Source organism: Colletotrichum phormii (genome assembly GCF_030913505.1).
Source record: "Colletotrichum phormii strain CBS 102054 chromosome Unknown BDP81scaffold_27, whole genome shotgun sequence".
Taxonomy (NCBI): Eukaryota; Fungi; Ascomycota; class Sordariomycetes; order Glomerellales; family Glomerellaceae; genus Colletotrichum; species Colletotrichum phormii.
The window spans coordinates 92,805-106,215 of NW_026851469.1; the positions used below are offsets into that span (position 1 = coordinate 92,805).

The window sequence follows — 13,411 nt, forward strand, 5'->3', positions numbered from 1 at the left end:
TAATGCCCCATAGTGTCCTTGTCAATATCTAGTAGTCACAGAGTAGATCCTTACCATCAACTCGCTCACATGTATCTACCAAACTTTGTACTATCGTTCATCTCGTTGGAAACCCTTAGTCATCATGCCATCTGATCCGATGGAGATGGGGGAGGTGGACTTTCATTCCCTCGACATTTCCAGATACCAGGGCTCGGAGTATTCTGCGTCGACCACTAAAATCGGGTTAACAGTTTCGGATGTGGGTGCAAAACACGAATCTCGCGAGGAGCTTCTTCCCAAAGACACTGGCTTCTCACAAGGCCCTCGAAATACAAACCATGCTTCAGCAACGATACAGCTCAAGACCAAGTGGTGGCACAATGTCGGCTCACCACGAGACCTATGGAACTCGTCCTGGAACATGCACCTGTTCCTCTTCGTCGGTATTGGCTTCGCAATTGGTCACCACGTCTTCTATCGGTCCTTGAAAGGTCGCTTAGTTCAAGATGATGAGCAAATCACTAGCATGCGCTACGGAACAGCACTAGCTTTCGCGGCAAAAGCAAATCTTGTCATGGCCGTTTTGTCAGCGTTTCGGGAGCAAGTCTGGCTCGTCGTGGGCTCAAAATTCCTGAAAGTCACCACCCTCGACGACATGTTTGACGCGCCAGAAACCCCCCTGTCACTCCTGAATTGGGAGTTCATCAGCAAGGCTAAGATTGCAGCCGCCCTGACGCTGTACTGCTGGTACGTTGCCACCCTTGCCACTCTCATTGCCTTATGCAACTCAAGCTTACTCGGCAACAAGGGCATCGCCTCTTGGTGTCATCTTGACCACAAACACTCTAGCGGCCGTCCCAAGCGAAGAAGTCCAAAACACAACGTGCCCGGGTGTCCGAACACTAAACTTCAGATTCGAAGACCAAACCGACTGGCGCAACGGAGGCAAAATCGAGGATCTGAGCCAGCAGTCTTTAAGCTACTGGAATAACACCAGGAGCAACAAGTCTGATCCGTATTTTTTCGACTACTACACCGCCCCGAGCGAAAATGCAGAAGAGTTCATGCATGCGAGTACTTACTTGCAACGCCCCATCACGGATCAAGACAACACCTTTGAAGTATGCGAAAGAGGGTGGAACTGTACAGTCGAGATCTACTTTGTTGGCCCAGCCTACAGGTGTAGGGAAGTAAGTCGAGGGGGCAAGATGAACGACACGTTGTCTAGCATACGGACTTTTGTTCCTCCATTCTCCATGGAAGATCTTGCCCCGAAGGGTAATTACACCTACATCGCAAACACACTCCAAGGAGAATACGCATTTCCGCAAATGGCCAAGATGAAGAAAGGCGGTATACCCGTCATGCCACCCCCCTACCCAAAACACCTCGATGCCTTCCGAACCGAGCCGGTAATATGGATCGGATATTCAGAGCTCAACGAGGCCTTCACGTCCGTGTATCTAAACAGCAGCGAGCCCGTCCAGAACGAGGGTGCCTTCACCCCCGTGCTCGTCGCGTGTGAGCACTACGAGGCCAATTACACCGCTTAAATCATCTACCGAGATAACATGCAATTGCCAACGATCAAGTCACGCAAGCTTCTCACTCCAGTCGTAAACACAACCTTCTTCCCGGGGCTAGACGCGGACGACGGGACGATGGATAAGACTATTGCCGTCCCGGAAGGGAACTACATCTTACCCCAAGACGTCAAAACATACAGACGAACGGCGGGGTACCACTCAATGGGCCTCTTCCTACGCAACAAACTCAACGGGACGATCCGTGAGCCGGGCAAGGTTGAGGAGACGGGCGTGGTGCAGACCAGCCTCATCGATCACCGCTTCCACTTTGTCTGGCCGAATCTTATTAAGCTCATTGAGGCGTGGTACGGCAATCTTCTCATGTCCATGTTTGCGAGACCGAGATTTCAGGCTGTTGTCTAGGCGGCGAGGACGAATGAACAGACTAGGATTCGGCGGACGGGGGTTGGACCGAAGGATAATTATTTGTACCCGTGTGTGCGTTCAAGGCCGGCGATACGGTTCCATTATCGGGTGTCTATATTGGTAGGTGTGTATGGGATTTTGATTTCTTTGGGTTTATTTGGAGTCGTGGCTGGCGCTGTGGCTATTCGGAGGAATGGTGGGTCTAGGGGGGACGAGGTTTTCTGATATTGTTGAAGCGACAAGAGGGTCGGCCCTGGATGGGATAAGTCAAACCCCCCACTTCCTGGCACCCCCCTGTTTCTGGCACCACAAAAACGATGGGATCACAACCCGACCTCCTCATTACTATTAACTATTGATCCTCAACCACACCCACTACAATACAGCTGCCAGCCTCACTAGGGCATTCAGAGTCGCTGGATTCAGCCGTGATAACCTCCTTTTCACCCGCTTCGATTTGAGCCCGATGGATATCCCTGATGTTCGCGAACTTCGTGTTGGGATCGATTTGAACAGTCTTCCTCTTCCTCACTGCAGCGTTGGTAACTTGAGCCCTCAGGTGAGCTAGTTGCTGCTGGGCAGCTGCCAGTTGCCAGGCCTGCTCTGTGAAGCCTTTTTTCACCTTCCTGAATAGCAGCCGTTGAGTGCTGGTATCATTGTCGAGTTGGGTGTATAAGTGCAGTTGACCGCTGAGCTCTGCCAGCTTCCTGGGTGTCGACCAGACCACTGCAGAGGAGGCAGAATCCCATGGCTCAACAGGGGTAGTTTGTTGACCATTATGGCATCGCTTTCTGCCCTGACTAGTTGGTTTGGGTGTGGTGGGCTTAGCAGGAGGCTCAGGTAGCACCATAGGGTTCATCAGGGGCTTAACCATCGCCACAGGGTGTAGACCAGTCCACTTCCAACCACTTCTGATGTTCGAGACTGATAGACCAGCAAGTCGAGCCTTCTGGTAACAGTCCAGGAAGTTCCTTTTACCTATAATGGTAGAGTCGTTCCATTGAGACAAGTAACCGAGCTCCTTCCGATAGGCTGACTTAACAGGGCTGAAGACAGACTGGTCAAGAGGCTGGAGGACATAAGAGGAGTGTGGTGGTAAGAACAGTAAATGGATATTGTTAATATAGCAATTCCACATGAAGTCTGTCGTCGTATGACTCCCATGCCCATCCACAATCAGCAGTCGAGCCTCCCCCTCAGCCTCAGGCATAGTCTGTGGGATGAACACCTTCTCTAACCATTCAATGGCAGTTAAGTCTGTAGTCCAGCCATTATCTGTTGCTGTGAACTCCCACCCATCGTATGGAACGAGATGTAATGGAAACCACTGCTGTTGGACTGTCTTCCCCTTGAAAATGATAAGAGGACGAAGTGCCCTACCCAAGGCTGAGATACACTCAATGATAGAGAACCATGCCCTCGACCCAGGTTGTTTCTTGCGAACAGACGTCGTCTCAGCCATACCCAGCACTAACCCATTAGCTCCCTGACCCTCGAGGATGCCAGTCTCATCCATATTATATCTGTTGGCTGGTTTGATGTCCTTGATCTCAGGGATAGCGAGGAACTTAAACCAGTTCCTAATGACCTCAGTAGATGCCCCATTAACGCGTCTAGAATCGATAGAACGACTTCTCTGAACCTTAATGATAGGGTTCCTTCTCACAAAGGCATAGATCCAGCCTTTTCCCAGTGGTTTGGTATCCCCAGCAGCAGCCAGAACTCGCTCTGCGAATTCCTTCACCTGTTGGTGCGTTGGTGCGAGGCCCAGCGAAGCCTGAATGCGAACCCATTGTGCCAGCTTACTCTCCTGGTCAGGAGACAGCCTCTGCCAGTCAGCAAAAGCCACTTTCCTAGTCTGACCACCTTGGAGACGTAGTTGGAGGGTTGATCGTGGTATCCCATACTCCAATGAGGCTCTCTTTTGACTCTTGCCGTTTGAGATGTCCTCGAGAGCCTGACGAAGCTGATCTTCGGTACATTGAGGCATTAGATATAGAAGAAGGTATGTGCAAAAGATGAGCCCATTTGGACGCGAATTGAAAATGTTGTGATAAAAGGAGGTTGGGGGTGGGCATTGGGTTGTGGTGGATTTTCGCGTTTTTGTGGGTGCCAGAAACAGGGGGGTGCCAGGAAGTGGGGGGTTTGACTTAGTACTTGGAGGTCATGGAGCGAGACTTGGAGTACTTGCGAAGAGCTTCAAAATTTTCAGGCTTGGATATGGATTACTTAAGTCGCCTGGTGATGATAAGAACGGGGCTGGCCATGTGGTGATGCCAACTGTCGACCCTGGATGGAGGTTTGGATTCGGATCTGAAGGAGAGGTGGAACAATCAAGGGGTAGCAAGAGATGAAGGAACAGAGCTTCTAGGTTGGTCAGATTGGGACCTCAATGTACCTACCCCAGACTAGGCGATTGATATGCTATCCTTATATCCAATCAACTGCTAGATAGCGTCATTATATCCGTCTCTAGTCTTTCTTTAATTTTACTCTATTTCTCTTATATTCGCCTATAAATAATCTCGAAATAGATCAAACTTAGAGAAAGACTGGAGGCAAATATAGTGATGCCATCTAGTAGTTGATGGGATAGTCATTAGTCAATACACGAGTAATTTGGTATCATAAAGTACAAGTCCGTCAAGTTCATCTGCGCTCATCATACAAGTGCCAGGACAAAGACTCTACAGAGCCTTGTCCAAAGTTCCCTTCTTCACAAAGTCCTTTGTCGCAAACTCTCTCTCGCCACCAGTGGTAACGTTCTTGTTCTTAGCCATGCCCTGAGGGTCTCCAGCTGCCGTGTCAACAGCAGAGTTGAACTTTCCACGAATTACTTCGCCCATTCCCTACAGCTCTATTATCAGCATCCCAATCACGTCTTCGACCGTGGCTTGATATATGTGGGTGGTACTTACATGTCCCTGCGCAAAGGCACCCTTGATCTGCTGCCCGATGCCGCCGCTGTGCGTCGTCGGCGCATCACCGCCACCGATCGTGCTTGTAGCGGCTCTGGAGGTTGAGTGCGCTGCTGGAACCTGGCCGGTTGTCGTAGTATGGGAGGTTGCCGTGTTGACATTGGGGTTTTCGTATGTGTTTGCGGTGCCGGCGGTCTCGGGGTTGAGAGCTGCGGGATTCGTGTTCGTGGCCATGTTGACGGTTGTTCTGATAGATTGTGGTTTTTTAACTTTGGGTTAAGTCAAACCCCCCACTTCCTGGCACCCCCCTGTTTCTGGCACCCACAAAAACGCGAAAATCCACCACAACCCAATGCCCACCCCCAACCTCCTTTTATCACAACATTTTCAATTCGCGTCCAAATGGGCTCATCTTTTGCACATACCTTCTTCTATATCTAATGCCTCAATGTACCGAAGATCAGCTTCGTCAGGCTCTCGAGGACATCTCAAACGGCAAGAGTCAAAAGAGAGCCTCATTGGAGTATGGGATACCACGATCAACCCTCCAACTACGTCTCCAAGGTGGTCAGACTAGGAAAGTGGCTTTTGCTGACTGGCAGAGGCTGTCTCCTGACCAGGAGAGTAAGCTGGCACAATGGGTTCGCATTCAGGCTTCGCTGGGCCTCGCACCAACGCACCAACAGGTGAAGGAATTCGCAGAGCGAGTTCTGGCTGCTGCTGGGGATACCAAACCACTGGGAAAAGGCTGGATCTATGCCTTTGTGAGAAGGAACCCTATCATTAAGGTTCAGAGAAGTCGTTCTATCGATTCTAGACGCGTTAATGGGGCATCTACTGAGGTCATTAGGAACTGGTTTAAGTTCCTCGCTATCCCTGAGATCAAGGACATCAAACCAGCCAACAGATATAATATGGATGAGACTGGCATCCTCGAGGGTCAGGGAGCTAATGGGTTAGTGCTGGGTATGGCTGAGACGACGTCTGTTCGCAAGAAACAACCTGGGTCGAGGGCATGGTTCTCTATCATTGAGTGTATCTCAGCCTTGGGTAGGGCACTTCGTCCTCTTATCATTTTCAAGGGGAAGACAGTCCAACAGCAGTGGTTTCCATTACATCTCGTTCCATACGATGGGTGGGAGTTCACAGCAACAGATAATGGCTGGACTACAGACTTAACTGCCATTGAATGGTTAGAGAAGGTGTTCATCCCACAGACTATGCCTGAGGCTGAGGGGGAGGCTCGACTGCTGATTGTGGATGGGCATGGGAGTCATACGACGACAGACTTCATGTGGAATTGCTATATTAACAATATCCATTTACTGTTCTTACCACCACACTCCTCTTATGTCCTCCAGCCTCTTGACCAGTCTGTCTTCAGCCCTGTTAAGTCAGCCTATCGGAAGGAGCTCGGTTACTTGTCTCAATGGAACGACTCTACCATTATAGGTAAAAGGAACTTCCTGGACTGTTACCAGAAGGCTCGACTTGCTGGTCTATCAGTCTCGAACATCAGAAGTGGTTGGAAGTGGACTGGTCTACACCCTGTGGCGATGGTTAAGCCCCTGATGAACCCTATGGTGCTACCTGAGCCTCCTGCTAAGCCCACCACACCCAAACCAACTAGTCAGGGCAGAAAGCGATGCCATAATGGTCAACAAACTACCCCTGTTGAGCCATGGGATTCTGCCTCCTCTGCAGTGGTCTGGTCGACACCCAGGAAGCTGGCAGAGCTCAGCGGTCAACTGCACTTATACACCCAACTCGACAATGATACCAGCACTCAACGGCTGCTATTCAGGAAGGTGAAAAAAGGCTTCACAGAGCAGGCCTGGCAACTGGCAGCTGCCCAGCAGCAACTAGCTCACCTGAGGGCTCAAGTTACCAACGCTGCAGTGAGGAAGAGGAAGACTGTTCAAATCGATCCCAACACGAAGTTCGCGAACATCAGGGATATCCATCGGGCTCAAATCGAAGCGGGTGAAAAGGAGGTTATCACGGCTGAATCCAGCGACTCTGAATGCCCTAGTGAGGCTGGCAGCTGTATTGTAGTGGGTGTGGTTGAGGATCAATAGTTAATAGTAATGAGGAGGTCGGGTTGTGATCCCATCGTTTTTGTGGTGCCAGAAACAGGGGGGTGCCAGGAAGTGGGGGGTTTGACTTAATAGACTGAATTAATATGAAATATTCGTTACTTGCTTCTTCTCACAATGTCATGTACAACTCCATGATAATACCTTGATCACTTAAATACGAAAATGAGTTGGTCGTTAGCTTCTTTGAACCTGGTCTTGTGATGCGCCAAGGGGTGACGTCACGATAGCGCAAACTTGCCTCGTGGAGGTCGTCGATCTGTGGACCCTCGGATCCGGGTTGCCGCATGGATTGATGTCAGCCTCAATACATCTCGTGACTTCTATCACGCTTATTTCGTCCGTTTAAGAATATTCCATGAAACAAAATCGATCATACCGGCATATTATGATATTTATTCCGCCCAAATCTAGATGGTGAAAGTGTCGGATTGGAAGTCCAATTCGGCCGCGAGTAGGGGAAGAGCATGGGCCACCTCGAGGGGGTACACTTAGACCTCGACTACCCACCCAACCTCCGGTTGGAATCTCCCTTCTACTCCTCACGCAGAATCAATCAATACAGAGATATTGATACTTCGTCACCCCCAGGACCCTACGGTTCGAACCAAATTCCCTGTGAGAGGAATACCAACACTGATCAGTGGTTAAATTCCACTATCGCAGATCAGCAAGGCATCCCACGAAAGCAGAAGAGGCGACCCTCTAATACCGAACGGGATAGAGGAATCGTGCTCCCTTGACCTCTCGAATCTCACGAGAGGAGGCGTCCATCACGTCAGCAACGCCTTTGACGGTCGACCGGCCAGACGCCTCGAGCGCCCGACGACCGACGAAGGACCCTTTACTTATACCGACTTCATCGCGGGAAGACCGCGAATTTAAGTCTGTCAAGTACACCAACCGCGACCAGACCGCGCGACAATTATATCTATTTTCCGCAGCCTGCGACTTACGCCCGCGAGACAATATACCGACTATACCTTCCAACGCGTGAAGTACGAGCCCTTCGACCAAAGCACAAAAGGGCACCACGCGACCAAGGAAGAAGACCAAGATGGCGGCTGAGCCCGAGGAACCCACGGCAACGAGGCTAGGAGTAACGACGAGATCTAGCGCCCGTCAGCAAGGAGAGGCGGGATCGAGCCAGACCCCGTCTAATCAGGCCAGCGACGACAGTCTGCTGCTGCCACGCCCGATAAGCGGCTCGACCCCCAGTCCACCAAGATCAAACACACCGACTGTCTCTGATACGAGCACTAGCCAGGGTACGGTTATAAGCGAGTCAACCAGAATGGCGATGACTAGGGTACCCATACCTCTCAAGTGGCTAGACATCAACAATTCATACTGGGGAAAGTGGACCTTCAGACCATCGGATACACCAGATAACGAGCGGGTCGACGCTGCCCTCGTTTTCTTAATGGAAATCTACGCTAAGCAAGGACTCGAGGGGCAACCCCTGTTTTACCAGATTACCGATGATATCGGCCACTGGCCAGGCAAATGGTTTGCAAGCGCCAACGACGGTATCGTCAGAGAAGTCGTCAGATTCCTTCATGGCCGAGGCATATTACCAGATTCGTCAGCTACGAGAGAACCTCACGAGACCCTCGCAGCCACACTGTCGGCATCAGAATTTACGCCTTGGAACCAACAGCAAGTCGACCGCGCAATATACCGGCTTAGCGAGTTCAGGCAGCGCATTACCAAGCCAGAATTTCTCTTGATGATCACCAATGGCGCAATCGGCCCCTATATGAGACAAGCCAACAGCGGCCCACCTCCAGAAGTACGTCAAGCAACGGTTCCTCCAATTGCAATTACAAGCCCAAGGTTACCGTCGACATCGCAACCCATGGGCCAAAACGGTGATATGCGAATAGAACCACATTCAACTACACAGAGCCAACGATTCAACTCGACACCACGCGAATCACGCGAGGAGCAGGATCCAATCATCGCTAACCCACGGCAATTAACGGACCTCACGAAGATATTCCCAAAAGAGAAGAAGTATGCAGGGGGGAAGTACGAGGTCCTACAAGAGACCCTGACCATGTTCTACGACTACTGCGAGAAGGCAGGAATCAAGGAACACCAATACCACTCAGCTATCACGATTGTACTCACGGGTAAGGCAGAGGAATATTACTACCTCGCGGTGCGTACACTCGACAAATCAGACTTCCTCAGCGTTGTTGACGCAATCCGAAGCCGCTTCGAGACACACGATAGGAGCCTCGAGCTCCTCGCCGAGCTAAGGGCACTTTCATATGGATCTATCGCTCGCGGAATGGAGGGCAAGCCACGCGTTGAGATTCTCGAGGAGCTTATCGACAAGATCGACAAGTTGGCCAAGACCCAGCCAACGGAGGGAACCAACGAGAGAAAAGTCGGATATCTCTGTACAGCGGTACAGCGAGTCCCCGAGGCAAGGATGACTTTGCACGCACCGCCAACCGACTACGAGACCCTCTGCTCACGGCTGAGGTCGAGTTTCAACATCGAGGCCAGGATGCCCAGACAACAGCAATTCCGAGCAGTTGACGCACCATATCAACAACACTGGGTCGACCGTACATACAACGGCAAGGGAAAGGAAGCCAGATACGGCAACCGATCCAATGAGCAAGAGACACGAGGAGGATCAACAGCAGCCACAAGATTCAGGCCACGCGGAAATCAGCCTCGCGGAAAGTGCTGGGTCTGCAAGAAAGACGGCTGTTGGTCGACAAGCCATACCCAAGAGGAAAGGGATAAGTCGTACGAGAAATACAAGCAGACGAAAGGCACTGAGGGCAAGTCGAGCCCGGGCCAATTCCAGCAATTCCTCATCGACTACGAGGGAAAGGGCCCTTCCACACAAGGGGATCCTGATCACGAATCTGACATCGATGAGGACATCACTCCCTTCCTTAACAGAATCGACGATATCGTCGATAACGATTTCGACGACGTCGACGAGGTCCAACACGTCTTCTTCGCTCCCTCATCGTCAGGAGGATGTTCCACTCTGAATGACAGGCAAGCGGTCAATACCCTCAACGAGGAGGCATTCTTCCATGGTTGTCAAGGCAGATTCGTACGAAGTAAGGGATCATCGGCCCTATACGAAGGAAGCCAAGGATCAAGCAAAGCCTTGAGTGACCACAACCTGGCTAAAGAAGCATTGGGTGATCACACCCGTACCGAGGGAAAAAGGAAGACAAGCTCAGGGGCCTCACTACTCCCCTTTTTATATCCACCAGATGAGCCAGACGAGGGGACGGCCCAGATATACCATACCCAGGAAAGGTACGGGCCAGACGTCTTCCAAGGGATTATCCCTGATACCGGAGCATCACATTGGTCTACCGGGGGACAGGGCCAGTTGGAAGCGCTACAGAAGATCTACCCAGCAGCGCTCGACAGGTCGAAGGCAGGCATCGCCGTTATCAGCTTCGGCCCAGGGGACCAACTGGTGGGAATTGGTACGGTGAGCATCACCACCACCTTCGGAACCATGACCTTCCATATCCTTCCGGTCAATACACCCTTTCTGTTATGCCTCAGAGATATGGACCGGTTAGGCATCACATTCGAGAACCTCAAGAACCGGGTCTCCAATGGCACGCACTTCGAAAAAGTAGAAAGACGATGGGGCCACGCATTTATGAAGCTCGAGACCGCAAGCAGGTCGGTATACTACTTGACCGAGGTTGAGCTCAGGAGATTACACAAGCGTTTTGGGCACCCATCCGTCCCGAGATTACAGAACTTGCTCAAGCAGTCGGGCAACGACGTCGAGACCGAGGCCTTGGAGCACATCACGAAAATCTGCCATCAATGTCAAATGAACGCCCAAAGGCCGCGCAGATTCCGCTTCAAGTTGCAAGATGAGATTCACTTCAACTGGGAGATCGTTATCGACATCTTCTACCTCAACGGCAAGCCGGCTCTTCACATCATTGATTCGGCCACATCATTCCAAGGTGGACAGTTCCTCGACGACCTCCAGGCGAAGACGGTGTGGGCAGCAGTCAAAAGAGCGTGGATCGACACGTACCTCGGCCCACCTGACGGCATAAGAACAGATGCCGGAACCAGCTTCAAGTCCACGGAATTCAGGGATAATGCGAAATCATACGGCATCCAACTGAAAGTGGTACCAGTCGAGGCACATCACAGCATCGGCAAGGTGGAAAGGGCACATCAGCAGCTGAAAAGGGCATTCAAGATAATCAAAGACGAGAATCCCGGTGCCCCTGACGAAGACTGCCTCCAATCAGCATTCAAATGCTGCAATGATACCATGGGACCAGAAGGACTAGTCCCAACGCTCCTCGTCTTCGGTGCTTATCCAAGAACGACCACAGCCTCGCCACCGTCACTAGACGTAGTCCAACGCGCGAAGGGCATCGAGAAGGCCATGAAGGCGCTACGCGAGGTCAATGCGAGGAGGCAAATCAATGAAGCCCTGGCTACACGTAATGGACCAGACATCTCATCGAACCTCGACATGCCACTAGGCTCAGACGTGAGAGTCTGGAGGTCAACTACAAATCAATGGACGGGACCATTCAGACTAATCTCCGTCGACGAGCGATCGTGCGTCGTAGCCAGAGATCGAGACCAACCGTTGGAGGTATCGATCACTGCTGTACGACCCTACTTGAGAGACGACAACGAGGAGATCGCAGATCAACCACAAGAAAGAGGAGAGCCAGGGGAAGACCTACCTCCACCCCCTGAGATTGAGCAGGAAGTTGTCCTCGACGAAATTATCGTCGCAGCACCCTCAGACGATGAGGACGACGAACCCGACGACCAACAAGCAGAAGACGAAGAGCCACCTACCCAGCACAGTCCATCGCCGACGCCGCCGCCAAAGCGAGCCCCAACCAGGGATTGGAACACTTCATCGACAAGGGGAAGGCCACGGTACGAATGGAGGGATGGGTCACACGGAAGGGACCTCGGAAGGAGGAGAAAGGGGCACATTAGACAGCACTGGTCTTACACGCCTGATACACGACTTCGCAGCGTTCGAATTATCCTTCCAACCGTACCAGTTAGACGTTAAAAGAGAGAGATAGTCAGTGTCGGATTGGAAGTCCAATTCGGCCGCGAGTAGGGGAAGAGCATGGGCCACCTCGAGGGGGTACACTTAGACCTCGACTACCCACCCAACCTCCGGTTGGAATCTCCCTTCTACTCCTCACGCAGAATCAATCAATACAGAGATATTGATACTTCGTCACCCCCAGGACCCTACGGTTCGAACCAAATTCCCTGTGAGAGGAATACCAACAGAAAGACTATCTGAAAACATGCCATGAACAGGCCGTGTGTTTCTGTGAGACTAGTTGTAGGTATTACAAAAGAAAACGCCTTGCTGGGAGGCCGGTGAGAAGCCCTCGTCTATGCAAAGAAAACGTAACATCCACCTGTCGAGGGTATATGATACCGAAATGCCACCTTGACAAAGAAAATGTTGAAACGTGTTTACCCTATCCACATCACCATGCCCCTCGTTCCCTCGACACTCATCCAGACGACGGTTGTCAGCTACGTTGGCTTTTACAATGCTCCCAAGACGAACACCATACCAACAAAGGACCAAACCCATCTAGACACCTCAACCCTCTCTCCAGCACCATAGTATCCGCGGCCGCCGCCCCAACCACCCCCACCATTGCCCCAGCCCCAAGAGGTATCAAGTTCACACTCCCCATCGAAATCAATGGTATCCGTCCTTCCAATAGGCGAGCAGAGAGGCGGTGATGAAGACGATGACTCGGCATCGTCATTGCTATTCCCGGTGCACGAGTTAACGGGGCTCCATGTCCCGTTGAGGCAATACTGGAATGAATCCGAGAGACAGTTGTATTGGCCCTCATACCCCTCGCAGGACGTCTCGGCAGCGATGGCAAGGTGCGAAAGGTCCTCCATGACTGTTGTGTCTCTTGCTTGTTTGTCGAAACCTGGTTCTGGGACTGGGGAGGGTGTCGCAAATGTGCGGTCGACTAGGAGGGCTAGGAGAAAGAAGACGAGAAGGGTCGAGATCACGCTTTTGCGTCTGCATGGTTGGAGGCGTGAGAACATGGCGAGACAGCTTTCAGAAATATGACTGAAGCGATTGTCTACTCAGTACTCTGAAGAAGAGGAAAGGTTTGGGTTTGGGAAGACAGGAGAAAGAGAGAGACCGGTTCTTCTTCAGCTTGATGTAGAGTATTGTGCGCGAGAAGGCTGAGACGAGCGCGTAAGTCGGCACATTAGCATACAAAGCTTACTCAAGGAGCACCCCGAGTATATACCTCCTCTTCCCCTCTTGGAAGTAGCTGAAAGACCATGCCTAGAGTTAGCCGAGAAAGGACCCGAGGCCAGCCCAGCCTAACAAGTTAGTCAGACCCATCGAGGAATGACGAAGTTGATCAACAGTCTCCTTTACTACCTCCGGATTCTGTGTCATCCTGGCAAG

At 51.5% G+C, this 13,411-nt stretch overlaps 3 protein-coding genes across 3 annotated transcripts; 1 reads left to right on the forward strand and 2 right to left on the reverse strand.

Moving 5' to 3' along the window:
• Window positions 1-124: 124 nt before the first annotated feature.
• Window positions 125-1,931, forward strand: BDP81DRAFT_454168 (uncharacterized protein; the record flags this gene model as incomplete). The annotated part of the gene is made up of 3 exons (XM_060592903.1): window positions 125-729; window positions 791-1,503; window positions 1,549-1,931. 3 exons carry the CDS (start codon window positions 125-127, stop codon window positions 1,929-1,931), a joined length of 1,701 nt encoding a protein of 566 aa, XP_060439710.1.
• Window positions 1,932-4,621: 2,690 nt separating this feature from the next.
• On the reverse strand, window positions 4,622-5,014 carry BDP81DRAFT_286469 (uncharacterized protein; the record flags this gene model as incomplete). The annotated part of the gene is made up of 2 exons (XM_060583032.1): window positions 4,622-4,783; window positions 4,853-5,014. Coding segments are annotated over 2 exons (324 nt in total), but the record flags the coding sequence as incomplete, so codon positions are not given.
• A 7,156-nt stretch (window positions 5,015-12,170) lies between these two features.
• BDP81DRAFT_438717 (uncharacterized protein) lies at window positions 12,171-13,278 on the reverse strand. Its single transcript, XM_060591341.1, has one exon. It carries the CDS (start codon window positions 13,033-13,035, stop codon window positions 12,511-12,513), a length of 525 nt encoding a protein of 174 aa, XP_060439712.1. The 5' UTR covers window positions 13,036-13,278; the 3' UTR covers window positions 12,171-12,510.
• Between the last annotated feature and the right edge of the window lie 133 nt (window positions 13,279-13,411).